Here is a 27,611-nt window from a genome sequence, read left to right as displayed (position 1 = left end):
TATGTGTGACGACAATCTCCCATATTCTACATATGTCTGGCTAGAAGGTAGGGTGACAAGATTGAAGCTTTTTATTACAAAGAAAAACATCCAAGCCAATCTACATTTTTCAAAAAACAACATTAGGTTTTACAAAAGCTTCTGGGAAAATATATTATGGTCTGATTTGATCATGGACTCATGGATTCATAGAATCGTAAGACTGGAAGAAGCCTTGGAGAACTTCTATCTAGTCCAATTCCCTTCCCAAGGCAGGAGTTGGCTATAATTCCAAGAAGTATGTTTGGTGCAAAAACAACATAAAAAGGTAAAGGTAAAGCTTCCCCCGCACATGCGTGCTAGTCGTTTCCGACTCTAGGGGCCGGTGCTCATCTCCGTTTCATAGCCGAAGAGCCAGCGCTTGTCCGAGGACGTCTCCGTGGTCATGTGGCCGGCATGACTAGACGCCAAAGGCGCACGGAACGCTGTTACCTTCCCACCGTAGTGGTCCCTATTTTTCTACTTGCATTTTTATGTGCTTTCGAACTGCTAGGTGGGCAGAAGCTGGGACGAGTAACAGGCGCTCACTCTGCTACGCGGCACTCGGGATTCGACCCGCCAAACTGCCGACCTTCCAATCGACAAGTTCAGCGTCCTAACCCACTGAGCCACCGCGTCCCTAAAAAACAACATAACCAAAAGTATACTATACCAACAGTGAAGAACAGTGAAGAATATTACTACATCTTTCAAAAAAGACCATTCTTGCTTACGGAAAGCAATCCTGTGTTCAAAATGAAAAATGTGTTTCTTTTTATGTGGAATGGATGTTCGTTAAACTAAATGCACTTGTAAGCCCATATTGTAGACTTTAATTAAATGTGCAAAAATCTAAGATGACCTATGCATGTGCAGAGGCTTGTATGCATTTCCATGTAGTATATTTACCTGAAGACTTTGAAAAACAGAGGATGTACCTATGTATTTATTAGATTTTTATCCTGCCTTTGTTTATAAGTAACAGAGCAAAGAATATACATAATTCATCGTCTTCCTCCTATTTTTTCCAGAACAAACCCATGAGGTGGTTTGAGCTGGGAAAGTGATTGGCCAAAGTCACCCAGCCAGTTTTCATGCCTAAAGTGGGACTAGAACTCAGTCTTCGGGTGGCTAGGCCAGCACATTAATCACTAGGCCAAACAGGTTCTCTACAGTATATGGATGGAAACTAACCGAAGAGAGAAGCAACCTAGAACTAAGGAGAAATTTCCTGACAGTCAGAACAATTAATCAGTGGAACAACCTGCCTCCAGAAGCTGTGAATGCTCCAACACTGGAAGTTTTTCAGAAGAGACTGGACAGCCATTTGTCCAAAATAGTATATGGTTTCCTGCCTGAGCAAGTGGTTGGACTAGATGACCTCCATGGTCACTTCCATCTTTTATTATTATTATTGTTGTTGTTGTTATTATTATTATTATTATTATTATTATTATTATTATTATTAGACGGCTATACATATACATTTTCTTGACATTGGCACTGATATTGGTCAACGCCTGAGGAATGTCAGGCATTGACATTCCTTTACATGTAGAAGTACCATGAGAAGCTGGTTAGGATACAGCAGCTAATAATATTCAGTTCACCTCTACTGACAGACTCCTCAACTGATTGGGTGTTTTTGGTCCATGGAGCAATCACTGCAAATCTGGTGCCATATGTAAAATTCAAACTAAATTGGACATGAATTTGAATGAGAGCAACAGCTCTTAATGATGTAAAGGTTTTCTGTCCTCACTGAACAATAAATGTTTCACAACAGCTGTATACATTCTAAGGCAGAGGTCTCCAGCTTTTCCGGACAGCAGCTTTCAAATTAGTGCATGTGTGCGCATGTAAATGGTGTGGCACTAGTGGCCTCATTTGTGCATGTGGCATGCACTGGCACCATGCGCATGTGCAAATGAGCCATGCACACCCACCCGGTGCTAGCGGCCCTGTTTGCACATGTGCGAACAGGCTGCACACACACACTCATGCTAGCAGCCCTGTTCACACATGTACAAATGGGCCGCACACCTGCCTGGGCTAGTAGCCCCATTCGTGCATGCGCAAATGGGCATGCAACCCTCTCGGTGCTAGCAGCCCTGTTCATGCATGTGCAAATGGGCTGTGCACACTCGCCCAGCACTAGCGGTCCCATTTATGCCTGTGTGCATGCGCAAATGGGGCAGAGGGCACTAGCGCGAGTGGGCAGCTAGCCATGGCTAGCACCGGCCAGCCATTTACGCGGCCTACTGGCCAAGAGATTGCGGCCCAGTAATGGGCCACGGCCCATAGGTTGGGGACTCCTGGGGTAGGGGCCACAACCAAGAAGACTTTCCTTCTACCCAGAAGATATGGATTTTTAAAAGATCCATATCGGAGAGATCTTAAGGAGGCCTTTTCTAGATAACAAGATAGAATAGCCAGAATCATTTTGGGTAAGGCAGACTCCAGCGTAAGCCAGTGTCATGTAATGTTAGACTTGGTAGATATTAATCAACACTTTGAATTGAACCTGGAAGCCTACTGATATGAAAATATCTTTTCTGTCAAGGTAAGATCTGCCTACCAGCATTTGGTTATTGAATTCTTTATCTGCTATAAACTTTCATTTCCCCTTCAAGGGAAGTCCTCTAGAGGGGATATTGAGTGATGATAAGGATGTGTCATTGTCACCAATGCTTTCTAGGTCAGGTGAGGCTGTAAATGAGTATAAGACCTACATGCTGCTCAAGGAGAACTTACAGGTCCAGGAGGACCCCACAATCTTATGAGTGACAGATATGCTCCTTTTTCACTATTTACAGATCTAGAAATGATATTTCAGGGTGAATGAGATATTATGGACTAGCAATAACTCCGACTTGCCAGGGTTTTCTAAGGTACAGGGAACAACTTTAGCAAATTACATTAATTCTTATAGTTTTCCCCTAGTTTTCAAAACAACAGAAAGGAAACTGTTCCACTTTGGCAGCTTTAAGATGTTTTGAAATTGGTACACTGTTTAAGATGCAATTAATCATACATGTGAAGGATTTTACCTAATGAGAATCTTTTTTAATAGTACCACAAATACTGCAAGCTAATTCTGCCTACAGCCTGGAGTTTGATCCTGACTGGCTCACGATTGACTCAGCCTTTCATCCTTCTCAGGCGAAGACCCAGATTGTTGAAGGAAATATGCTGACTCTCTAAACTGCTTAGAAAGTGCTATAAAACACTATGAAGAGGTATAAATCTAAGTGCTATCACTACAACTGCCTGGACATTTTTAAAAAATATCCCGCTTTTTAAATAAATGTACAGGTTGTCCTTGACTTACAACCATAATTGGGATTGGAATTTTAATTACTAACTGATGCAGTTATTAATTAATTCATCACATGACTGGTCCTGATTTTATGATCATTTTCATAGCTGTTAAGTGAATCACCAAAGACATTAAGCAAATCAGGAAGTTATTATGTGAATCACATGATTGTTATGTTAATCTAGCTTCCCCATTGATTTTCCTTGCTGCAAGGAGGCCAGGAAGGCTGCAAATTGCAATAGTTGTAGACTGCTGCAACCCTCATAAATGTTGGCTGATTGCCAAGTGCCCAAATTGCAACCACTTGACTATGGGAGTTGCAATGGTTGTAACTTCAAAGACAGGTCATAAATCACCTTTTTCAACACCATTGTAAATTTGAACCATTGTTAAATGAATGGTTGTAAGTCAAGGTCTACCTGTGCATCATAGAACTACATAATACTTATACCAGTTTTCATGATCTGGCTTCCTTCAATGGATTCTGAGCACTGTAATTTGAGAACTTAAATTGAGATGTTGAGGGACTAAAATAATTCAAGTAATGACTCGCAGATGGTCAATTGCTGGGGAAATTAGGGGATTCAGGCAGTTCAAATGAGCGTAAATATTTATTGCAAGGTTTAGCTCTCTAAAAAAATCTGAACTAATAATGGTCAAGGGAAATTTGTGGAAGTTAAGGATAGAAAGAAAATAAAGGTGAGCTGGACTTAGATCTCTTGGAAGTGTGCAGGAACTCGTGACTGATGACATGTTTGATCCCTCCCTTGGGTTCAGCTTGGTCATCTCCTTTACTGCACCAGCATGAAGCAAAATGGCAAAAAATCAGCGATGAGATATTGTCAAGAAATAATCAGAACCTGTTGGGTTTTTATAAAAGTATACAGTATATTTAAAAATTTGTGGTGCCTCATACAATCCATACTGACAATGTGAAAATTTTCTTAGGGCAAAATTTATTGTGTCACATGAAGCATACTGCAATTTTCTTCCAGCTCTTTACCTCTCTATATAATCTGCAGTAAGGTATGATATGGGGAGGGGGGAAGTCAGAAAAATAGGTACTTTACTAAGAGCAATTTTAGATTATCATGACAATTTTAGCTGCATTTACCTATCTACTTGAATGCTAGTCATTAAGGAATTGTAATTTGCTTTAACAGTTTGATGTGGGCTGGTGGATAATTTTATGCTTTAGAAGTTTTCATGCTGGTTAATGCTTTTAAAATCTAATTGATTCAATATCTGAGTTTGTTCAGATGAGGACCGATTAAAAATACTATTTCATGCTTACTGGTATTAGTCTTGTAACCTGATATTAGGACATAGGAAATGAACAAAAGGAACAACAGAATTACTATTAAAAAAAGCTGTTCAAAAGAAAGCGTCACATTGTGAAGATAGACAGAAGGTTATTTTACAGACTTTGGCCTCAAAGGAGGAGGAGTGGCTCAAATTGGTGAAGGGTCAAGTAAAATTTTGGGCATAATGAATACTCCCTAAAGACAAGTCACAATCTCCTGATTTCTAGGCTGGCATTTTAACCACTATACCAAACTGAAGGCCTGAAATACAACCTTGCTTTGAGAACAATTATAATGGTCATGACTGGGACTACACAGCCAGAGAGCGCTTACTTCCCTATTTGGATGGAACTAGGTAGTTATAGTTTATTTATTTATTTATTTATTTATTTAGTTACATTTATATACCGCCCTATTCCCTGAGGACTCAGGGCGGTTTACAGGAAATTAAAAAATCCACCATACAAAAGTTAAAAAACCAAATTAAAAAATATTAAATTGACCCTGTATACTTAAAACCCCAATTAAAAATTTCTCCTCAGCCTGGGCCTGAGAGCTCAAAGAGCCAGGTCTTCAGGCCCCGGCGGAATGATCGGAGGTCGGGGGCAGTCCTCAGCTCCACCGGCAGCTGGTTCCAGAGGGCAGGCGCTCCCACTGAGAAGGCCCTATCCCTGGGTGTCACCCGCCGGCAATCTCTCACCGGCGGCACCCTGAGCAGACCCTCCCTGTGGGAGCGCACTGGGCGAAGGGCGTTTGATGCCGGCAGCAGGTGTTCCCTCAAATAGCCCGGACCCAGGCCATGTAGGGCTTTATAGGTAATAACCAGCACCTTGAATTTCACCCGGAGGGCAACCGGAAGCCAATGCAGCTCGCGGAGTAGAGGTGTTACATGGGAGTATCGGGAGACCCCCATTACAACTCGCGCGGCCGCATTCTGCACCAGTTGAAGCCTCCGAGTGGTCTTCAAGGGCAGCCCCATGTAGAGAGCGTTACAGTAGTCCAAACGGGAGGTAACAAGCGCATGAGTAACTGTGCGTAGGGCGTCTCGGTCCAGATAGGGACGCAACTGGCGCACCAGGCGAACCTGTGCAAAAGCCCCCCTGGTCACGGCTCCTATGTGGTCTAGTTGCTAGCCATGGATGTTTTCTGTCCACCCAAAAAATTATTAAGTTCCAATGTGGATGAAAAAAAATGACCTTTTTGCTTTTTGACGCATTAGTCATGTCTAATGAACTGGATCAGATCTTCAAACATATATTGCTTCCTTGTGGAATAAAAAAAATAGACTCATTCACAATATTCTTATGTTCTAAGTAGTTTTTGGCTTTATGGTGTACATGCTTCAGGTCTGCACATGGATGAGCCAAAAGTCCTGGAGGTTATTATCCAGAACCACTCAAAAGGTTATCACTGAATATTTTTCCCCAATGTCACAACTGAGCTGGTCATTGACTAAAGCACAGTGATTTGATCCAATTTAATATGGCTTATTAGTTCAGGCATAGCATGTAACATAGTCACTGTTTGGTTAACCCAAGTTTTATAGATGAATCCAGCTTTAGTTTAGCCATTCCAAAACTGGCATAGAAAATATGTGCATTTATATAACAGATGATAGTCCAGCTGCTCACACATAGGAAAGATGATGGCTGTGATGGCTGCTGTTACCCCAAAGGAATCTGTCCCAAACTCTCTACCAGTCTTGTCTGTTAATCAAAGCACTTTTGTTGGTCTTCTTAAGAACTACTAAAACAACCAAGCTTAGAGAGCTCCACAACAACTAAAATGCCATTGAGGAACGTGAGAGACAATTGTCTGTTTTTTATTCCAGCATTATTTTCCTGCAAAAAATGAAATCAAGAAGACACTGAGACTCAAAAGGAGAAAAAAAATAGCAACACTTTATTTATTCAATTAAATCCTTTCATAGATTAAAAAAATATCTAGGTTTGTTGTAATGAAAGGGGAACATTTTAGATATTTTGTGGCTGATCAGAAATAAATAACCCTCATACATGGGGCTCCTAAACCTATAGAAAGATGTACAGTATATTTTGTATAGATTGTAAATACTTTATTTATTAAATTTGTATGCTGTCCATCTCTCTAACAAGTTACTCTGAAATAACAAATGAAATCTTTTAGTCATAGACTAACATATATTGTAAAAATGGTCACTAAAATGTATGCCTTGATTCAGAGGAAGCAGGATTTGTACTATATTTTAAAATTATTATGCCTGTTAAAAATAAAAATATTTGGTATTACAATATTGATATGATATGATATAATATGAATATAAAGACAGTATGGGAATATGGGTTAAAATAAGTGAAGAACAAATAATAGTACTTTATATTGCCAGCCTAACAGGATTTTTTTTAACTACAAAAATTTCAAAGATGCATTAATGGAGATGGGGAACTATTCAGCGGCAACACTGATACAACAGGACTGAATGATGTGAAATTCCTCTGTTGTGCTTGAACTAGAAGTTAGTTGAATTCCAAGGAGTGACCTGCATTTTGATGGTTTGTTGAAGTGAACATTATCGATAATTAAATGTGGAGCCAAAAATGGTATGAGCCATTGGCTCTTGGATTAGATGGCAAAAATGAAATAAAAGTATGGGATCGTAATATTAATCTTTAAAAAGTTTTTTAGAAGCACTAGTGGAAATATGAACACTTTTAAGAAATGTATCAAAACATTCCAGTTCTGTAATAGTTTTAATTTCATGTCTTCAATCAATTGGGTGGACCCTATTTGTGGTTTTAGTAGAAGGTGCAGATCACTGGGGTAGTGCCCAAGAAGAAAGGTAACCCCTTTTCAGTGTTGTATCATTGTTTTGGAATTCTCCAAAATACATGCTACCTGACTTTAAAAAAAATGTATGCTTCATGCTCTCTTTTGTAGGACAAGAACTTTAAAGGACCAGTCATTTGAAAAAGGAGCCCTTGTGCCTAATTGTATGTTTAATAGAGGTGATATTATTGTTTTCTTGAAGATTGTTTTATTGTTCTTCTGTATGTTGCCAAGGATTAATCTGAATGGCCATTTAATAGAGTTAAAACTAATCTAAAGGATATACCAGTGGATAATTCAAAGGCGTTTCAATTTTTACATATTTTTCTCTCCCTCTCTCTGACTTAGAGGCTGCTGTCATTAAACTGACCTGAAGTAAAATGTTTTACTTTTTCAGTGAGTCTCAAAGCATTCCTTTTGATTCTCAAAATGGGAAAAGAACCTGATTTTGAGGTAGCCTTAAGGATCAAAGTGTATACCTTAAGCTTCTGCATTTTGCTCCTTTAACCTTTCCATCCCTACAAAACACACAAGCATGGACATGCATACAGACAAAGGTAAAGGTAGGGATAGGGATAGGGATAGGGATAGGGATAGGGATAGGGATAGGGATAGGGATAGGGATAGGGATAGGGATAGTGAAAGAGACAGAGAGAGAGAGAGAGAGAGAGAGAGAGAGAGAGAGAGAGAGAGAAAGAGAGAGAGAGAGAGAGAGAGAGAGAGAGAGAGGGAGGGAGGATCAATGAGGTACATGAAACATCTGTAACCCACAGACCAAGAACTGCCTAGGTAGAAATGCACATTTAAAAATAATTACAGAGATTTAAACAGAAATGTATCAAATCCCAGGAAAGTTGGTTCCAGATGGCCACTTGGCTGCTTACTTCATTATTTGAATGCTAAACTGCTCCTGTGTGTGCTTTCCCTTCTTAAAAGCCATTAAAGGCAGATGTGCTGATGTCAATCAAGTAGTGACGTGCTTCTGGGCTGTATGGCCACAATCTAGTTTAATGACAGGTGAGGCAATCCAAAATAATAAACAATAATAAATATATAGTCAAGGATAAAGCACTACCAATGGAAATGTAATAATGTAAATGATCTCTTATATTGAGATCATTACAGACCAAATTGAATAAAATTATTAGACAAAATACAATCTAAAAACCATCTTCAAAACAATGAAGAAAATCTAAGAAATCATTCCATTACCCATAGATGGCAGAAATCCATTTTAATTATCTGGACTTTACCACATATCCTGTAGTTGTGGACAGGTATATATTGGAACCAAAAAATGTAGCATTAATATTCTATTACTACTACTACATTCATGTCAGGACCTTCCAAGGTATTTCTGGGCTGAAAGGATTAGCTGGTGACACCACCATTGCCCAGGGGATGCCCAAGGGGAGTTCTTTCATGTCCCTGTTATTTTCCCTCTGGTGGTACCTATTTATGTGCTTGCATTTGCAAGGGCAGTAGCTGGTGCAAATTTATAGCTGCTCATTCCATCATATGGGGTTTCAAACGGCTGAGCTGTTGACATCTCAGTGGTCTTTTGACTTGGTGTTCTAACCACATGAGCCACTGCAGCCCTTTGAAATATTCTATTGAATGTATATGAAAGGCATTGCCTTTTCAATAGAGGCTGAACATTCAGTAATGGAACATGTCCTGATTCATAATAGACAGAAAATTCAATTCAAAAACACATAAATATTGGCAACTACTTCAGACCATGACATACGATAACACATAGAAACTATTGAGATACATAACATCCCCACAACTTGAACAAGAAGAAAGGGAATTTGAAAGTCAACAAAATTTGGATCCCAACTTTACATTACACCAAGATTGAACAGCCCTTAATTAACCAACTGCAAAAGAGTCTGTGGAAGCTTCACATACAAGAAAACCAATCAGTAGGTGTTTCAAAGAAAGGTCAATCAGGAATTAATTCTCTTAGAATTTCCTCAAAATAAACCAATCTGAAGCTTACCTGGACCAAAAAACCAACCAGGAACCAGCATTTTTTAGATTCTGGTGACATGGACAACTCTTTGTCTGTTCAACTGAAAGATCAATCAGAATGCCCAGAATCTGTAACGGATTAAAAGGTAAAGGTAAAGGTTCCCCCGCACATGCGTGCTAGTCGTTTCCGACTCTAGGGGCCGGTGCTCATCTCCGTTTCAAAGCCGAAGAGCCAGCGCTTGTCCGAGGACGTCTCCGTGGTCATGTGGCCAGCATGACTAGACACCAAAGGCGCACGGAACGCTGTTACCTTCCCACCGTAGTGGTCCCTATTTGTCTACTTGCATTTTTACGTGCTTTCGAACTGCTAGGTGGGCAGAAGCTGGGACGAGTAACAGGCGCTCACTCTGTTACGCGGCACTCAGGATTTGACCCGCCAAACTGCCGACCTTCCGATCGACAAGTTCAGCGTCCTAACCCACTGAGCCACCGCGGATTACCCACTTACAAAAAAGATCAATCAGAATCTGTAACAGATTGCCCAGATATAAATACAAAGCTGAGTAAGTCCTTCCTCAGTAGCCTGTCAACTCTTGACAAGTATGCTATGGAGGAGATCCCTTTGCCTTTGTACTGTATATGCCAACCAGAATATTAGCCTAGAAACCCACCACAACTTTCTAAAAACTAGATCATCCTTATGATGAATTCAAATCCCTCCTGTAACTCATTCCTTTCCAAAAATCAAGTGTTTGCTCCCCCTTTTAATTAAAGCTGAAAATGGTAGATTTAGGTAGGAGCAGAGCATAGGGACTCCTGTTCTTCAGAACAGTCGCACATTTTCCTGCAGGTACCTGGAGAGATTGTAAGTAGGTTTGCACAGTACTATTTGGAGCAAAGATTAAAAGGGGGTCAGAATTAGGAAAGTCTGACTCAGGTGACATAACTAGGGGAAAATATTTTAGTATAAAAAGAGTTAAAATCTGAGTTGGAAAAGTTCACTTAGGTCAGTGAAACCAATCTTTGTTTAGTGCAGGAATGCGAATCAAAGCACCTCAAACAGATGACCATCTAATTCAGCTTGAATACATTCATTAAAAGGGAACCACCACCCCCATACACTATTGAGCTGCTGATAGTGTTGAGATTTACTTGGGATCTATCTTCCTAGAATTGATATATCCATTGCTCCTCTTATCACAAAGAGACTCATCTGTATTAAAATAACACAGAATATTCATCTGTACTAAAATAACACAGAATAAGGAGGAGTAACTTCAAAAGGATGTACAAATAGTCGAAAGGTACTTTATCCCCTGAGAAAAGGTTTCATACAAAAAAAAGGATTATATGTTACCAGCATGCCAGTCTATGTGGGAGCTGTCTCTTATAATATCTTTCTACTGGCTACCTGTTCTCACTCTGCAGTATGAGATAACTTTGACAAAGAGTAGGAGGACAAGGCCTGGTTGTTCCATTAAGTGTGAAAAAAGAAGTGGAATGCTCACATTCAGTGTCGGAGTCCCTGTACTTGTTATGGCAGATTTTCTGGGAAAATCTCAAAGATCTCCAGCTTTTGTTTCTCCTGATGTTGTCTTTAGAAAACTTATTAATCCAGGGGGAAAAACCCACACAGCAGTCTGACAATATAACTTACTCTTTTGAACTAAGATGACTGTGGGTTTCTCTTTCTTTTAATAGGTTCTAAGATGATGGGAGAACAATCTGTTGAAGCCTAAATATTCCCTGGAGCAGGTAAAGAAATGGGTCACTTAAAGAAGGGCTAAGCAAGCTACAGAAAGCTTGAAGACCATTGTTTCTGGAATTCTTTTGGACCCCTATTTAAGGAGGACAGAGTTGACAATATGCTGAGCTGCTGTTCCACTATTTCTTTCTTGAGATATATTGAGGGAATATTATCTGAATATTTTTTCTCTGCAGCTCCTGGCAGAATCTGGATAATTTTTGAACTTGATATTTCCCCCCTAACACACATAGTATTTGGTCCTATTCTAGTTAAGAGAATGGAATTGGAAGGGGGCACAAAAAACCCCTTTCTCTATTTGAGAAGTATGCATGACTTTTTGTGACATGGGGGAAAACTTGACATTTGTATGAAATTTCGCATTTATGTGAAGCCAAGTGACTCACAAACAGACTCTGTTGAGGGAAATGTGGGATGTAAGAAGGTCGACAGCAAACAATCCCTATGGTGATGATGTTTTATCTGTTTATGAAGAAGTGACACCTGGAAATCTCTTTCCTTAAATAATTATACCTTTCTAAGCATTACAAAGCAGTGCTTTGTGAAGTTTGATAATTGTGTCCTCTTCAAGGTTCAGCAAAGTTGCTCTTGCAGCTCATCAGTGTATGCACAGGCAGCCCATTCCCTGGGACTTGAATCCCGAGTGCCACGTAACAGAGTGAGCACCTGTTACTCGTCCCAGCTTCTGCCAACCTAGCAGTTCGAAAGCACATAAAAATGCAAGTAGAAAAATAGGGACCACTACAGTGGGAAGGTAACAGCGTTCCATGCGCCTTTGGCATCTAGTCATGCTGGCCACTTGACCACGGAGACGTCCTCGGACAAGCGCTGGCTCTTTGGCTTTGAAACGGAGATGAGCACCGGCCTCTAGAGTCGGAAACGCATGTGCGGGGGAACCTTTACCTTTAGTAGTGCTTTTAACTGTTTAAAGAGCTTCATAAGTATGCTTTCTTTGTCATGTAAGTTCTGTTAAATGCAGTAAAAGACATAGGGATCATACTAAGTGTCACTACTGATATGTTCTTTGGTCCCCACCTTTACATGTTCAACCCAGGGTATTAATCTAATCTTGGACATTATGGTGGGGTTTCCAAAAACCTAAAAACTAAGGCTGAAATTTCATGATATTAATAGATCTTATCAACTTCTGTAGAAACATGTAAGAATTCAGTAAGAAATTAAGTTTGCTGATCCCTTCCCCCCAAAAACACCTCGTGATAATTCAGCAGTCTTTGTGAAATTAAGAGACTGGTCATTCAGAGGCCAGAAAGATTTATTAGTTACTCTGGAATGAAGATCTGATGTGATCTGAAAATTAATCATGAGTTGATAACAGACATAGATTATGTATGGACAATTACAGTGAAATCTGGCCATTGACTGAAACAGTGGTGTAAAATTTTATATCTATTTGTGTAAATATGACAAGCCTACATGAAGGGTAAGAAAAATTACAAACACAGAGAGATCATCTTGTTTTGCTGTGTTTTTATTTCTCCTTTTGCCACTGATTTATAATATATATTGTATATTATATAATATATTTATTATTATTATAATGAATAATAATGAAGTTCTAGAGATGCCATTAATAGTGTGGTAGGCATATAAATACTATAAGTTAATTGCACCTGACCTATCTATATTTAGCCATGACTGGAAACCTTGCAAAAATGAGATTCTATGTAATGAAATACTTGTACATAAATTATAGTTATATGTGCAGTTATGGTCTTTTGCAAACCTTCCACCAAGAACATTCAGTCATAAGAAAAATCCAGAAGGTGAAATCATGCTTTCTTTTATCCTACTCATTGAACAGGTAAACAAGATTCTGGTTGAGAATTTTACCACAATCCCATAATAATCATTGTATTACCAACAATGTAATACATTGGAAAGATGGAAAGCTATGGAAGAATACATGTATGGTGTTGGTGTAGTTCAGATTTAGTGGAAGTAATTTTCTCTTTCCCCTTTCTCTTAATTTCTTTTACTAACATCTTCTTGATTACTAACAACTTTCTCTTCTTTCCTTAAAGTTGTCCATTCTGAAAAGAAGTAATCTTTTCTATCAGTGCAAACCAGTCTTGATTCTATTACTTTCCTGTGCCATAAACAACATATGCAATTAAAGAACCCAACCAACACTCTTCTAATGTCACTACAAGCATCCATTACACATTTATCCATAAATACATTAAACAACCAGAAGAATATTATATATCATTGGCTTACTCCCTACTCAGTGTTGAATCACTTGCTAAGCAGCCCTTTTATTTTAGAAATGCTAAACTTCTATTATATATGCTCTGGTCCCATTCAGCAATCAACTCTATATTTGTGTAATATACTTTAAGTGCACGTGCGTTCTTTACATCAACAAACATATACCATAAAGCTTTCTCCTATTTAGAGGTTTCACAATTGTTGCTTGCATATAACATACTGTGACACCCTTCCACTCAATGATTATATTATGGCTTAATGCCCACATTCATACAACAGAGTAAGCCTATTACTAGTTCTCACAACATACTGAACCACAAAGAATTTTATTATGTTGTAGCATATTATACAAAAAATTTATGGCATAAAGATAATTCAAAGCAGAGGTTTTCTGTAATGGAACACTAGGTAGAATTTAAAATGTTTTCATACTTTAAGCCAGGCTGAGTTCCTGAAATTCAGCTGGGTAAAACATGATTAAATAATTAACACTATTCATGTGAAGTGCTTCACTGACACCATTCCTTATTTTAATGCTTCTTGCTCTTAAGGTCTGAAAATATTTTTAAATTGGTTGCAGATCAAATAATGTTCAACTGCATATTTCACATAAATCAGCCTAAGCGTTATATTGCCATTGTTATTTTAAATGCACTTTCAAAAGACTTCTAAGTTGCCATGTTGCCGGATTAATGGGAATTTTATCGAAGTGGAAGTATTTAAGCTATTTGGGAGTTTTCTATCCTAAATATGTAGCTTTTCTTTTATGGTTTCAAAAACAGTGTAAATTAGTTAGCTCAGATCTTTAGTAAGAATCAAGACAGCTACCACCTTTTATTGTTTTCATTTTTAAGAAAAACTTTTTTTATAATGTACGTAAAATGAAACTACAATATAGAGATGGATAATATTCTGCAGACTTGTGGTTTTGAGTGGGCTTCCTTGTTGATTTTACCATGCCACTACAACATAAAAGATTCTTAAGAACTGGAGCAAATCAGTAAATCATAGCTGCTTTTTTTCAAATGTTGGAAAATTCCAGTCCCTCACAATTTTTGCAGAATTAGTTTTTACCTTTCCCAGCACGCTTCTACTATAGATAAAACTCACAACACAAAATGGCAATCCTGATTGGTGGATGCTTTCTTTCTCATTTGATTACGGATGCCAGTGATGCACATGCACACAAAAACAATCACACAGAGAGAGCACTTCTCTCACTTTACTCAGCAGAGGTTAGGGAAAGAACCTCTAATGGAATCTCCCAGCATGGAACTTGTTCTTGTTTTGTTGCTATATCATTTCATAAGCTAACTTGCCCCACTTGCAATGCTGATTTGGCACCACTGAAGAATGAAAGGTTCTCTGGCTTCTTAGTGCATTTGCTGGTGTTTCAAGCAAATTGGCACCACCCCTTCCCATCCCCTTGGTGGGAATGCTTTCAGTTTCCCAAAGCAATGCAATACATGAACTCTGCAACTTATTTATTTCTCTTTCTATGAGGGAAAACAAAAGGGCCTTTGTTTAGTTCTTGGAGTCTTGGAAACTCAAGATTCAGGCAGTAAACTCAGCAACAGGCAAGTTTAATTAAAAAAAATACACTGATTATCTGGCATGCTCAACACTCAACCCTTGGCTGGCTTGGGCTGAGTAGTTTTTGGCTGAAATTTTCTTCTGCAAGGTTCAGCATCATAAAGCATCCCATACCATTTGTTTTTTTTAAATCTAAGTAGGAAAGGACTATGGGGATTAGATATTGCCTTTGAAGAATATTATTGCTGAGTGACAAATGGCATGGAGGATGATAGGGCTTTTTTTGTCATAGAACGCTCAGAACGGAGTTCCGGCACCTTTTTTGGATGGAACCTTGTAGGGTAGGGAAGGCGGGTTGTATGCAATGTGTGAGTTCCGGCATCTTTTTCTTTTACAAAAAAAAGCACTGGAGGATGGTATGGCAAAACTCCATGTTTCTCTCTCTCTCTCAGTATATGTATACTGTGAAAGCTTCGTTCAAAAGTGTGGTTCTGGTATGGGGCCTTCTATGACCTTATTGGTTACCCAGTCTCCTGGTTGCTAAACATAAATTTGATACACCCCTTTGTTGATATTTTATCAAACTAAATCTTAAATGGATCCCCTTACATACAATATATGCCCATAGAATATTGTACGTGACAGGGATCTGATTTCTACACTCATCCTGCCTCTCATCTTCAGGCTGATCTTCACCCATTCCTTCGTTAGAAAATTGCTTATTCAAATAATGCTTGTTTATAGTTAATAATTACTGTGAGAACTTCTCTTTTTAGAAACAATATATCTAGAAGCAATGTTCTAAAAGGAAATACGAGTTCCACAGGTGCAATTTTCAGATTGTCAAGAGGCACAACAGTGAGTGGTCCAACTTTTTGATCAGGCAGAGCAGAACCTTGTGTTCCTTGTTTGCAGATTTTATTTTAATTATTTCATGTTAACACTTTTAATGAACTGGGATCCCAAGTCTTTCCAGAGCCAAAGGATAGGATTGTAAAATAAATTGTACAGCGGAACAATGTTTGGAAAGTTGCAATAAAATAACTAGACAGAGTCAGTTTTCATGAAATAAAAATGGCAACCCGAATAAGGTTCTAAAGCAGGGGCAGGCAACCTTGGCTCTTTCATGACTCGTGGACTTCAACTCCTAGAATTCATGAGCCAGCTATGCTATGCTGGCTCAGGAATTCTGGGAGTTGAAGTCCACGAGTCATAAAAGAGCCAAGATTGCCTACCCCTGTTCTAAAGGGACAATGGAAATGCTCTGCCACATTCTGTTCAGCCAGTGCTCCTCACAAACACAGATTTCCTTCAAATGAAAATGATATTTGATTTTTGTCAGGACTGTAGAACGTGAGGAATACTTTATATTCCTTTCCCACCAAGATGATAATTCTGATGAATATATAACCCCAAACAGACTTTTTACATTTTTTAAAAAAGTTGTGCAATAAACCAAGAGACCTGTTTAATATGACAGACTGTCTGGCACTATAGTGAGACTAGGTCTAAAATGGAAAAGCACCTAACGTTGTTTTGATGGCCAAGTTTGTTACAGCCAATTTACTGGTAAAAAATAAGGTATCTCACTGGATAAAATGGCCTGATAAAAGGAGGAATTGGGTCCAATACTGCTCCATGGAATGTCACCAAGAGTGAGGTATTTGAGTCTGGCATTACTTCCCACAACAGTTTTTCAAAACAAACAGAGACAACTCGAGATTCCTTCTTCACAGTGAAGCAGTAATTCTGGCTTTGTAGGGTGTGGTGAAGAATGTGATCTGCAGGTTAAAATATCAACTCCACCTCATGGAACGGCTGACTGTGTGCAGTTGGCATTAGATACCTGAAGAGTCAGGCATCAGTTTAGTAACCAAGAGACTGTGAGTTCTAGTCCTGTCTCAGACATGAAAGTCAGCTCGGTGACCTTGGGTCAGTCACTCTTTCTCAGTCCACTCCACTTCACATGGTTGTAGTTGTGAGGAGGAGGAAGGAGTATTGTGTCTGTTCACCACCATGAGTTATTTATGAAACAGTAAAGGTGGGAAATAAATAACCAAAATTATTACTGTTTTTAACAGAATAGCAGAGTTAAAACGAATCTTGGAAGTCTTCTAGTCCAATCCCTTGCTCAAGCAAGAGACCCTATACCATTTCAGGCAAATGGTTGTCCAATTGCTTTTTAAAAACCTCTAGTATTGGAGCAGTCACAACTTTTGGAGACAAGCCATTTCACTGATTAATTAATCAATCACTGTCAGGAAATTTCTCCTTAGTTCTAGGTTGCTTCTCTCCTTGGTTAGTTTCCATCCATTGTTTCTTGTTTTGACTTCTATTGCTTTGGAAAACAAGTTGACCCCCTTTTCTCTGTGGCACAAATATTGGAACACTGCAATCATGTCACCCATACTCCTTCTTTTCACTAAAGTAGATATACCCAATTCCTGCAACTGTTCTTCATATGCTTTATCCGCCCACCTCTTATGATCCTTATTGTTCTTCTCTGTACTCTTTCCAGAGTCTCAACACCTTTTTGTATCATGGTGACCAAAACTAAATGCAGTATTCAAAGTGTGGTCTTATCAAGGCCTTATAAAGCATACTAACAGTTTGTGTGATCTTGATTCTATCCTTTTGTTAATGCAGCCTGGGATTGCATTGGCTTTTTGGCTGATGCTGCATACTGCTGGCTCATATTTAAGTGGCTGTCCACTACCAAGGGACGCAGTGGCTCAGTGGGTTAGGACGCTGAGCTTGTTGATCAGAAGATCGGCAGTTTGGCGTGTCGAATCCCGAGTGCCGCGTAGCAGAGTTGAGCGCCTGTTACTCGTCCCAGCTTCTGCCAACCTAGCAGTTCGAAAGCACGTAAAAATGCAAGTAGAAAAATAGGGACCACTCCGGTGGGAAGGTAACAGCGTTCTGTGCACCTTTGGCATCTAGTCATGCCGGCCACATGACCACGGAGACATCCTCGGACAAGCGCTGGCTCTTCGGCTTTGAAACGGAGATGAGCACCAGCCCCTAGAGTCGGAAATGACTAGCACGCATGTGCGGGGGAACCTTTACCTTTACCTTACCACTCCCACTCCAAGATTCCTCTTGCAGTCACTGCTATTGAGTGAAGTTTGATCTAATCTTTACCTGTACATTTGGTTTTTCTTGCTTAAGTGTAAAACCTTACTTTTTTCTCCATTAAATTTCATGTTGCTAGATAGGACCAATTGTTTAAGTCTGTCATTATCCATCCAGATCTTAACCCTACCTTCTGAGGTGTTGACTATCCCTGCCAGTTTGGTGTCATCTGCAAATTTGATGAGTTCCCCTTCTAATTCCTCATCTAAATGTTTTATGAAGATATTGAAGAGTACTGGGCCTAAAACAGAACTTTGGGTACCCCACTGCTTCCTTCCTTCCATGTAGTTGCAGTTCCATTAAGGACTATACATTGAATGTAATGTGTCAGCGAGTTACAAATCCACCTAGTGATGATGCTATCTATCCCATGTTTTTCTCTCTTCTCAAATACTTTACTGAAATTGAACTATGTCCACAACATTTTGCTGGTCCACTAATTTAATCACTATGTCAAAGAATGAAATAAGATTTGTTTGCCATGAACTGTTTTTGACAAACCCATGTTGGCTTCTGGTTATAACTTTGCTTGCTTCTAGGTGTTCAAAATTATTATTTCTTACAGTTACTATTCTTTAATGCTGTTTCCACAGTTACAGAGAGGACTACCTAGTAATGGAAAATTCCATCAGTGTTGTGGTCTTTCTGATCCTCTCCTGCTGTCTCAGGGATGAAGGGGCAAAAGCTCATGACTCTGTCATCTATGTGGAAAATGGAGGACCCTGGGGCTATTGGGGAAGAAAAGAATTTTGTCCAAGCGGCCACGCTTCTGGTTTTGTATTGAAGGTAAACACAAATATAAACACCGTACTTGTCCTTACTGTACCAGTTTTTCCCCCTCAAACAGCTTTCTGATGAACAGCAAGTACCTCCCATTATCACTGAAGCTTCTGCAAAACTCTGCATAGTTCTCAGAGGCTTATACATTAATTAATGGTTTGGAATAGTTTTAGAACTTGAGAAATATACATTAATGTTACTTAGGATTCAGAGAAGGGAAATTAGGGTAACTAGGGTCAATAAATCAAAAGCTGTAAAGGTGGGTAAGTTTAGTCCTAAGAAAATAAGACTGAGGGAGGAGATGATAGCATTCTTCAAACACTGAAAGGAGATTATGCGGACGATGGTCAAGTACTGTTCTGTGCCAGAGTGGAGGAAATGAATTAATGGCTTTAACAGGAAGGCAAATTTGGATTGAATCTATGGCTGGCATCCTTTGAACAAGTTGGGGATTGATTAGAATTCTAGTATTAGATTCTTGATTGATCTGATATATTCCTAGCTGGTACTTGGGTATTTTCTTAGGGATCTGACAGGACACATTGCCATATGTCTTGTTGGTATTTGATCACAGAGACAATGAAGTGCAGGGTTAGGGTGATCTGAGAGATGGTTACTGTTTCTATGAGTGAGTGGAATTCCTACTACCTTGAAGGAACCAGTGATGCATTCACTCTTGAAGAACCCAACTCCCAACCTAACTGCTGGACAATATATACTGAAATCCAATTTCCCCTTCTTAGAGAAAAGTTTAGAGAAAGTAGTAGAGCAAAAGCTGCAGAAAAAAAACCTTGGAGGAGGCAAATTATTTGATTCCCTCTGAGCTGAGCTCCAGAGTTGGCTGAAGGATAGAAAGTGCATTAATTAGTTTTGTGGAAGTCCTTCATCTGAACTTGGATGGAAAAACTGGAGACTCCTAGTCCAAGTCCTATTATAATTTTGCGTTTGTTGTCATTATTCATGACATCTTCTGGACTAACTAAAAGAGTTGCAAATAAGAAGGTGTTGTTTTACAGTGGTTCTACTTCTTCCTGAACTAGTTGATGAGGAACACAATTATGAATTCCTTTACTGCTGCTGTGTGAGATGTCAGACACCAGGTTTTTTTTTTACACTTATTGATTAACATCTTCATGAAAGCATTGAGAAAAAATATCAATTGCTAACAGAGGGACGCGGTGGCTCAGTGGGTTAGGACGCTGAGCTTGTTGATCAGAAGGTCAGCAGTTTGGCGAGTCGAATCCTGAGTGCCGCGTAACAGAGTGAGCGCCTGTTACTCGTCCCAGCTTCTGCCAACCTAGCAGTTCGAAAGCACATAAAAATGCAAGTAGAAAAATAGGGACCACTACAGTGGGAAGGTAACAGCGTTCCATGCGCCTTTGGCGTCTAGTCATGCCGGCCACATGACCACGGAGATGTCCTCGACAAGCGCTGGCTCTTCGGCTTTGAAATGGAGATGAGCACCAGCCCCTAGAGTCAGAAATGAATAGCACACATGTGCGGGGGGAACCTTTACCTTAACAGAGGAGAATAGTTGTAGCTCAGGAATGAAATGAAGGGTTCTTAGTGCCTTCTGAGCTTTGATGTTTTCATGAAGACATTTCATTACCCAAACTAGGTAACACCATCAATTTTAGTGGCTTTATACTGTATTCTAGTGGCTTGCCCTGTCAGCGTTGCTGGGAGCAACCTAGGTGGTTCTTTGGTTGGGCTGTTTACTGTTAGCCTTTTTGTCAGTTCCTTGATTGGGGTATTGCTTGTTTTTTGATTGCTGGTCTGATATTAATCTTGATGTTAAACTATGTACATTTGGGTATTGATTGAGGGTGGGGAGCTGCTTTGATGTTTTTGTTCCCCTTTTAGCTTGATTGTCTCTTTTGCATGGTATGTAGATGTTATCTATGTCTATGTGCCTGTTGATGGTGATTTGTCTGAATGCCAGGCTTCCAGGAATTCTCTACCATTTTCGAATTGGTTTGGTCTAAGATGCTCAAGTTTCCCAGTTAAAACTATAATTAAGTATATCATTGTGCTGTGAAAATTAGAGTTTTTACCATGTCTTCTGACTGCTAGTGGGTGTTAATGTATGTGTTCTGCATCTATTAGTTCACCTATAAGAATCATTGATATGTGGATGGTAACCAGTTATACATTTCTACCCCACAAATTGTAATAGTTGCCCTTACTTGTTGTTTGATAGCCATGATGGTTTGGTGGAACAAACAAAATAATAGAAAAACAAAAACTAACTAACTAACTAACTAACTAACTAACTAACTAACTAACTAACTAACTAGGCTCTGGCATTGGAACTGTTAGATTTTTTAATGGCTCCTGTCGTAGTCTTGGGTGGAATCACACTTCTGTAAAAGACTATGTCAAAATTTGAGGTTTCTGGATTCAAAGATTCTATGTCATCGGCAGATGGAATGAGATGTTTTTTTGAAAGTGTTTAGAAGTAGTATAAATTTTACCCATTAGGTTTTAGGAAATATCACACATATTTTTCAATATTTTAATTGGAAAAATGGATAAAAAATTTTGTCTCTGAAAATCATTGGCTGTGCTACAAAATACTAAGGACATGACTTGGGGATATTTTGAAGGCTACAGATTAGTCCTGGGGAGATACCTTCTGCTGAAGGACCACATACAGTAAAATCCATTTCTCTGTAGGATTTTGAAAAAGCAAATTAAATTAAAAATAAAATAGAACAGGTCTTTGGACAGAGCTTCACTCCTAGAGAAAAGGGCAATTTTCTTTACAGTATCTCCACAGTCTGCTTTAAAAAGGGTGGTATTATTTTTTAAAAGAAGTGTCTTAAAGTATGCTAGTTATTTTGATCTGGTTTCCCCCCCTCTTTTCTGCACTAGGTTGAGCCATATCAAGGTGGCAGAAATCATGAGGATGATACAGCCCTGAATGGCATACGCCTGTTCTGTAATGATAAAAAGTTTATTTCATCTGTTGTTGGGAGGTGAGTATCATCTTATCTTATGCACCGGAGAGAAATTCCTTGTGTGTCCAATCACATTTTGCCAATAAAGAATATTCTATTCTGTTCTGTTCTGTTCTGCTCTGCTCTGCTCTGGTTTCTGAATTATCACTATCACTGTTTAAACATGTGTAACCCTGTATGTTGTGTAGCCCTATTACCAATGTTAGTCAGGGATTGGTTGAATTAAATGAGAGAGCATCCCAATTATGTCAACCATATCACTGAGCTGGATTAGGCATTCAGGTCAACCACAGTTACAGTCCCTAGAACTATCTTCCACATGTTCTTTCTACATTGTGGGGGCCACAGCTCCCAGAATTCCTTCCAACCAAGCAGTATCCACTGAGCTGGACAGTTGAAAGAGTCAGAATCCTGGTACATCTGTCATATATTAAATTGGGGAGGATTGTCTTACAAAACAATAAATCTGGAAGTATGCTTCCTCTTCAGCATCTTGATATGAAATGTTATTGCTATCAGATCTTATCTAACTGTTTCAGATCATGTACTAGAATGAAAATTATCTAATATTTTGCTCCTCTTAACATTGTAATATCCAGAATGGTAACATATAAACAGATGAATTGGAACATTCTCAATTTCATCTGAAAGACAGTATCATTTTAAGCAAAATGAGGCTCCTTTGTTTTTTGAGGTAGTACTTTGAATTCCCCCTTCATGGATTACTGCCTTGTCATGGTGAAGGGGCTTGTGTAATTCAATGAAGCTATGAGCTATGCTGTGCAGGGCCACCCAAGACGGACAGGTCATAGCAGAGAGTTCTGACAAAACGTGATCCACTGGAGAAGGAAATGGCAACCCACTCCAGTATCTTTGCCATGAAAATCCTATGGACAGTACCAAAAGGCAAAAAGATATGACGCTGGAAGATGAGCCCCTCAGGTCAGAAGGCATCCAATATGCTACTGGGGAAGAGCAGAGGGCTAGTACTAGTAGCACCAGAAAGAATGAAGCAACTGGGCCAAAGCCGAAAGGATGCTCAGCTATGGATGTATCTGGTGGTGAAAGGAAAGCCTGATGCTGTAAAGATTTTTTCTCCATAGGAACCTGGAATGTAAGATCTATGAATCAAGGAAAGCAGAACGTGGTCAAACAAGAGATGACAAGACTGAACATCGACATCTTAGGAATCAGCAAACTAAAATGGACAGGAATGGGTGAATTTAACTCAGATGACCATCAGGTATACTACTGCGGGCAAGAATCCCTCAGAAGAAATGGAGTAGCCTTCATAGTCAATAAAAGAATAGGAAAAGCAATACTGGGATACAATCCACAAAATGACAGAATGATCTCAGTTCGAATCCAAGGCAAACCATTCAATATCACAGTAGTCCAGGTCTATGCCCCAACCACCGATGCTGAAGAGGATGAAATTGACAAGTTCCATCAAGCTCTACAGCACCTTATAGAACTAACTCCAAAAATGATGTCCTTATTATCATGGGGGATTGGAATGCTAAAGTAGGAAGCCAAAAGATAAGCGGAATAACAGGCAAGTTTGGCCTTGGAGAACAAAATGAAGCAGGGCACAGGTTGATAGAATTTTGTCAAGAGAATACGATGGTCATAGCAAACACTCTTTTCCAACAACCCAAGAGATGGCTCTATACATGGACATCACAGAAATCAGATTGACTATGTGCTCTGCAGCCAAAGATGGAGAAGCTCTATACAGTCAGTAAAAACAAGACCAGGAGCTGACTGTGGCTCAGACCATGAGCTTCTCGTTGCAAAATTTAGGCTTAAACTGAAGAAAGTAGGGAAAACCACTAGGCCACTCAGGTATGAACTAAATCATATCCCTGTTGAATATACAGTTGAGGTGACAAATAGATTTAAGGAATTAGATTTGATAGACAGGGTGCCTGAATAACTATGGACGAAGGTTCACAACATTGTACAAGAAGTAGCAACTAAAACCATCCCAAAGAAAAAGAAATGCAAGAAAGCAAAATGGCTGTCTGAGGAAGCTTTGCAAATAGCTGAGGACAGGAGGGAAGTGAAAGGCAAGGGAGAAAAAGAAAGATACACCCAATTGAATGCAGAATTCCAGAGAATAGCTAGAAGAGATAAGAATGCCTTCTTAAAATGAACAGTGCAAAGAAATAGAAGAAAACAATAGAATAGGGAGGGCTAGAGATGTCTTCAAGAAAATTGGAGAGATGAAGGGAACGTTTCATGCAAAAATGGGCATGATAAAGGACCAAAATGGCAGGGACCTAACAGAGGCAGAAGAGATTAAGAAGAGGTGGCAAAATTACACAGAAGAACTATACAAGAACGAGCTTAACGTCCCTGATAACCATGATGAGGTGGTCACTGACCTCGAGCCAGACATCCTAGAATGTGAAGTGAAATGGGCCTTAGGAAAGCTGAGCAACAACAAAGCTAGTGGAGGTGACAGTATTCCAGCTGAGCTATTCAAAATCTTAAAAGACGATGCAGTAAAAGTTATACACTCAATTTGCCAGCAAATTTGGAAAACTCAACAGTGGCCACAGGATTGGAAAAGATCAGTTTACATTCCAATTCCAAAGAAAAGCAGTGCCAAAGATTGTTCAAATTATCGCACCATTGCACTCATTTCTCATGCTAGTAAAGTTATGCTTAAAATCCTACAAGCTAGACTTCAGCAGTATGTGGATCGAGAACTACCAGAAGTACAGGCAGGATTTTGAAGAGGCAGAGGAACTAGAGATCAAATTGCCAACATATGCTGGATCATGCAGAAAGCTAGGGAGTTCCAGAAAAACATCTACTTCTGCTTCATTGACTATGCTAAAGCCTTTGATTATGTAGATCACAACAAACTGTGGCAAGTTCTTAAAGAGATGGGAGTACCAGACCATCTTATTTGTCTCTATATGCGGGTCAAGAAGCAACAGTGAGAACTGGACACGGAACCACTGATTGGTTCAAAATTGGGAAAGGAGTCCGGCAAGGCTGTATACTGTCACCCTGCCTGTTTAACTTATATGCAGAGCACATCATGAGAAAGGCAGGGCTAGATGAATCAAAAGTTGGAATTAAGATTGCCAGGAGAAATAGCAACCTAAGATATGCATATGATACCACTCTAATGGAGAAAGTGAAGAGGAACTGAAGAACCTCTTGTTGAGAGTGAAGAAGGAGAGTGCAAAAGTTGGGTTGAAAGTAACATTAAGAAAACCAAGATCATGGCATCTGGCCCTCTAAATTCCTGGCAAATAGATGGGGAAGAAATGGAGGTAGTGACAGATTTTATTTGCCTGGGCTCCAAGATCACTGCAGACGGGGACTGCACCCAAGAAATAAAAAGATGCTTGCTCCTGGGAAGGAAAGCCATGGCAAATCTAGACAGCACACTAAAAAGCAGAGACATCACCCTGCCAACAAAAGTGCATATAGTAAAGGCTATGGTCTTGCCAATTGCAATGTATGGCTGTGAAAGTTGGACCATAAGAAAGGCTGAGCGCCAAAGAATTGAAGCCTTTGAACTATGGTGCTGGAGAAGACTCCTCCGAGTCCCTTGGACTGCAAGGTGATCAAACTGGTCAGTCCCAGTGGAGATCAACCCTGACTGCTCTTTAGAAGGCCAGATCTTGAAGTTGAAACTCAAATACTTTGGCCACCCAATGAGAAGGAAGGACTCACTGGAGAAGAGCCTAATGTTGGGAAAGGTTGAGGGCAAGAGAAGAAGGGGACGACAGAGAATGAGGTGGCTGGATGGAGTCTCTGAAGCAGTAGGTGTGAGCCTAAATGGACTCCAGAAGATGGTAGAGGACAGGAAGGCCTGGAGGAATGTTGTCCATGGGGTCGCGATGAGTCGGACATGACTTTGCAACTAACAACAACAACTTTGAATTCATTTTTTTTAAATGCAGAGAAGGTGGGTGATTTTGTCTCTCCAGCAAACTCTCTTCTTGTGAAAATAATACCTTATTTTCTTATATCTTATTAAATTAATTTGCTTTAAAATTATTTAAAAGAATGTCAGTGAAATATATGGAGAATCTGAGTAGACTGCTGCTTCTCTGGTTTCTCATTAACCAGTGGAACAGCTGGCCTTCAGAAATCATGGGGGCTCCATCTCTGGATGTTTTTAAGAAGAGGCTAGGCTGTCACTTATCTGAAATGGTATGGGTTCTCTTGCTTGAGCAAGGGGCTGGACTAGAAGACCTCCAAGGTCCCTTCCAGATTCTACTCTATTCTGTTCTGTTCTGCACTGCTCTGTTCTGTTCTATTCTTGTCTTTACTGCTATCAAAGCAAGGCTGCTAATAATTCTCTCCTAGAAAAATTGGGCCTGGTCAATTTCTCTGCCCACAAATTTGCTGGAGGATCTAAGAAATCTATTTCTTCTCAGCTCTGAATAAAACTTCAACAATTTACAGTACTCTCAGATGTGTGTTTTTTGATCATCTCTTTAGATTTCACATCTGCACTCCCCGTAGACAGACAGGTAACTTGCAAAGAAGCAAAAATAGAAATAAAAGCTCAGTTCCTGTCAGTAGCTGGTAGATTTGAATATCAGCAGTCATTTAAAAAAATACTTATATCCACTGGAAACTGGGATTAAGAATAGATTATCACAGTTCCTTAGCTTTGAATGTACTGTGTTTTACCATAAAAATGAATGCCAGTTGATATTTTTTTTGATCCACCAATTTTTTGATCCACCACTACAATAAATATATTATCTTGATTACTCCTTCTGAAGTTTCTGTTGTCCACTTCTGGATAAGCTGCTTAAGCTAATACTAACGTTTTCTTTGGCAGATGGGGTGCCTGGTCTGACATAAAGTATTGCAGAGGACATTCCAAACTTGTGGCTTTCTCCCTAAGAGTGGAACGACCTAGGGGGCCATCAGATGATACCGCAGCCAACAATATTCAGTTCAAGTGTAGTAATAATGAAATATTGGTAGGTAATTCCCATGAATGGGGGAAATTTGGTTTATGGAGTTCCTCCTGTGGTCCTGGAACTTATATATGTGGACTCCAGACAAAGGTGGAAATAGTACAAGGAATGGAGGATGACACTGCATTGAATGATGTGAGGTTTTTCTGTTGTAGTTAACTCTACGGCAGATGCAAATATAATGTGCTTTTGTCAGGTAGCTTTATTAAATCTATTTCTATTTATTAGATGTATATTCCCCCTTGTCTTCCAGGAGCTCAAATTCAGGCTCATCCTCAATTATGAAAGTTCACTCCATAAATGTGGACTAGTCACATTCTCTCAGTCTAACCTATTTGAGAGATCATGGTTGTGGGGAGAAATGGAAGACAAAGTGCATTGTTCATTGCTTGGAGCTCCCAGAATAAGACAGAATAATTAACCTAACTCATAAACAAACAAATAATTTGAGAACCAATTTGATCTAGTTGTTAAGGCATCAGGCTGGAAACCAGGACATAGTGGGTTCTAGCACTACCCTTGGCATGAAAGCTAACTGGGTGACTTTGGGCCAGTCACATTCTCTCAGCCCCACAATGTCAGCTTTGAATGACAAACCAGTTAATCAATTCCTTATTCAAACAATGGATCAACAATCAGGAGGATCTGCACTTGTGGGGAAAACACTAGGAAGGAAAATTAATATTATTTGTTGATTGCATATTTGAAAGATAACATTTAGATATCATATCTCTGTATGTACAACAGTTGTTAATTCATATAGTCTGTATCAGCTTTGCCCATCTGCAAACTACCAGATATCGTAGGTTACTGTGCCAGGTATTTTTG

At 39.5% G+C, this 27,611-nt stretch overlaps 1 protein-coding gene across 1 annotated transcript in view; it reads left to right on the top strand.

Moving 5' to 3' along the window:
- The window catches only part of LOC308668053 (vitelline membrane outer layer protein 1-like), a gene marked incomplete at both ends in the record, with an annotated part of 59,575 nt that extends 32,633 nt beyond the window's left edge, over positions 1–26,942 (top strand). The window contains 2 exons of the mRNA XM_081327713.1: positions 21,737–21,840; positions 26,642–26,942. Of these exons, the coding sequence (XP_081183839.1) occupies positions 21,737–21,840; positions 26,642–26,942 (405 nt within the window). The remainder of the gene's footprint in view (positions 1–21,736; positions 21,841–26,641) is intronic.
- Between the last annotated feature and the right edge of the window lie 669 nt (positions 26,943–27,611).

Source organism: Vipera berus (genome assembly GCF_964194415.1).
Source record: "Vipera berus genome assembly, chromosome: 4".
Taxonomy (NCBI): domain Eukaryota; kingdom Metazoa; phylum Chordata; class Lepidosauria; order Squamata; family Viperidae; genus Vipera; species Vipera berus.
This window is presented reverse-complemented; position numbering and strand designations above follow the sequence as displayed.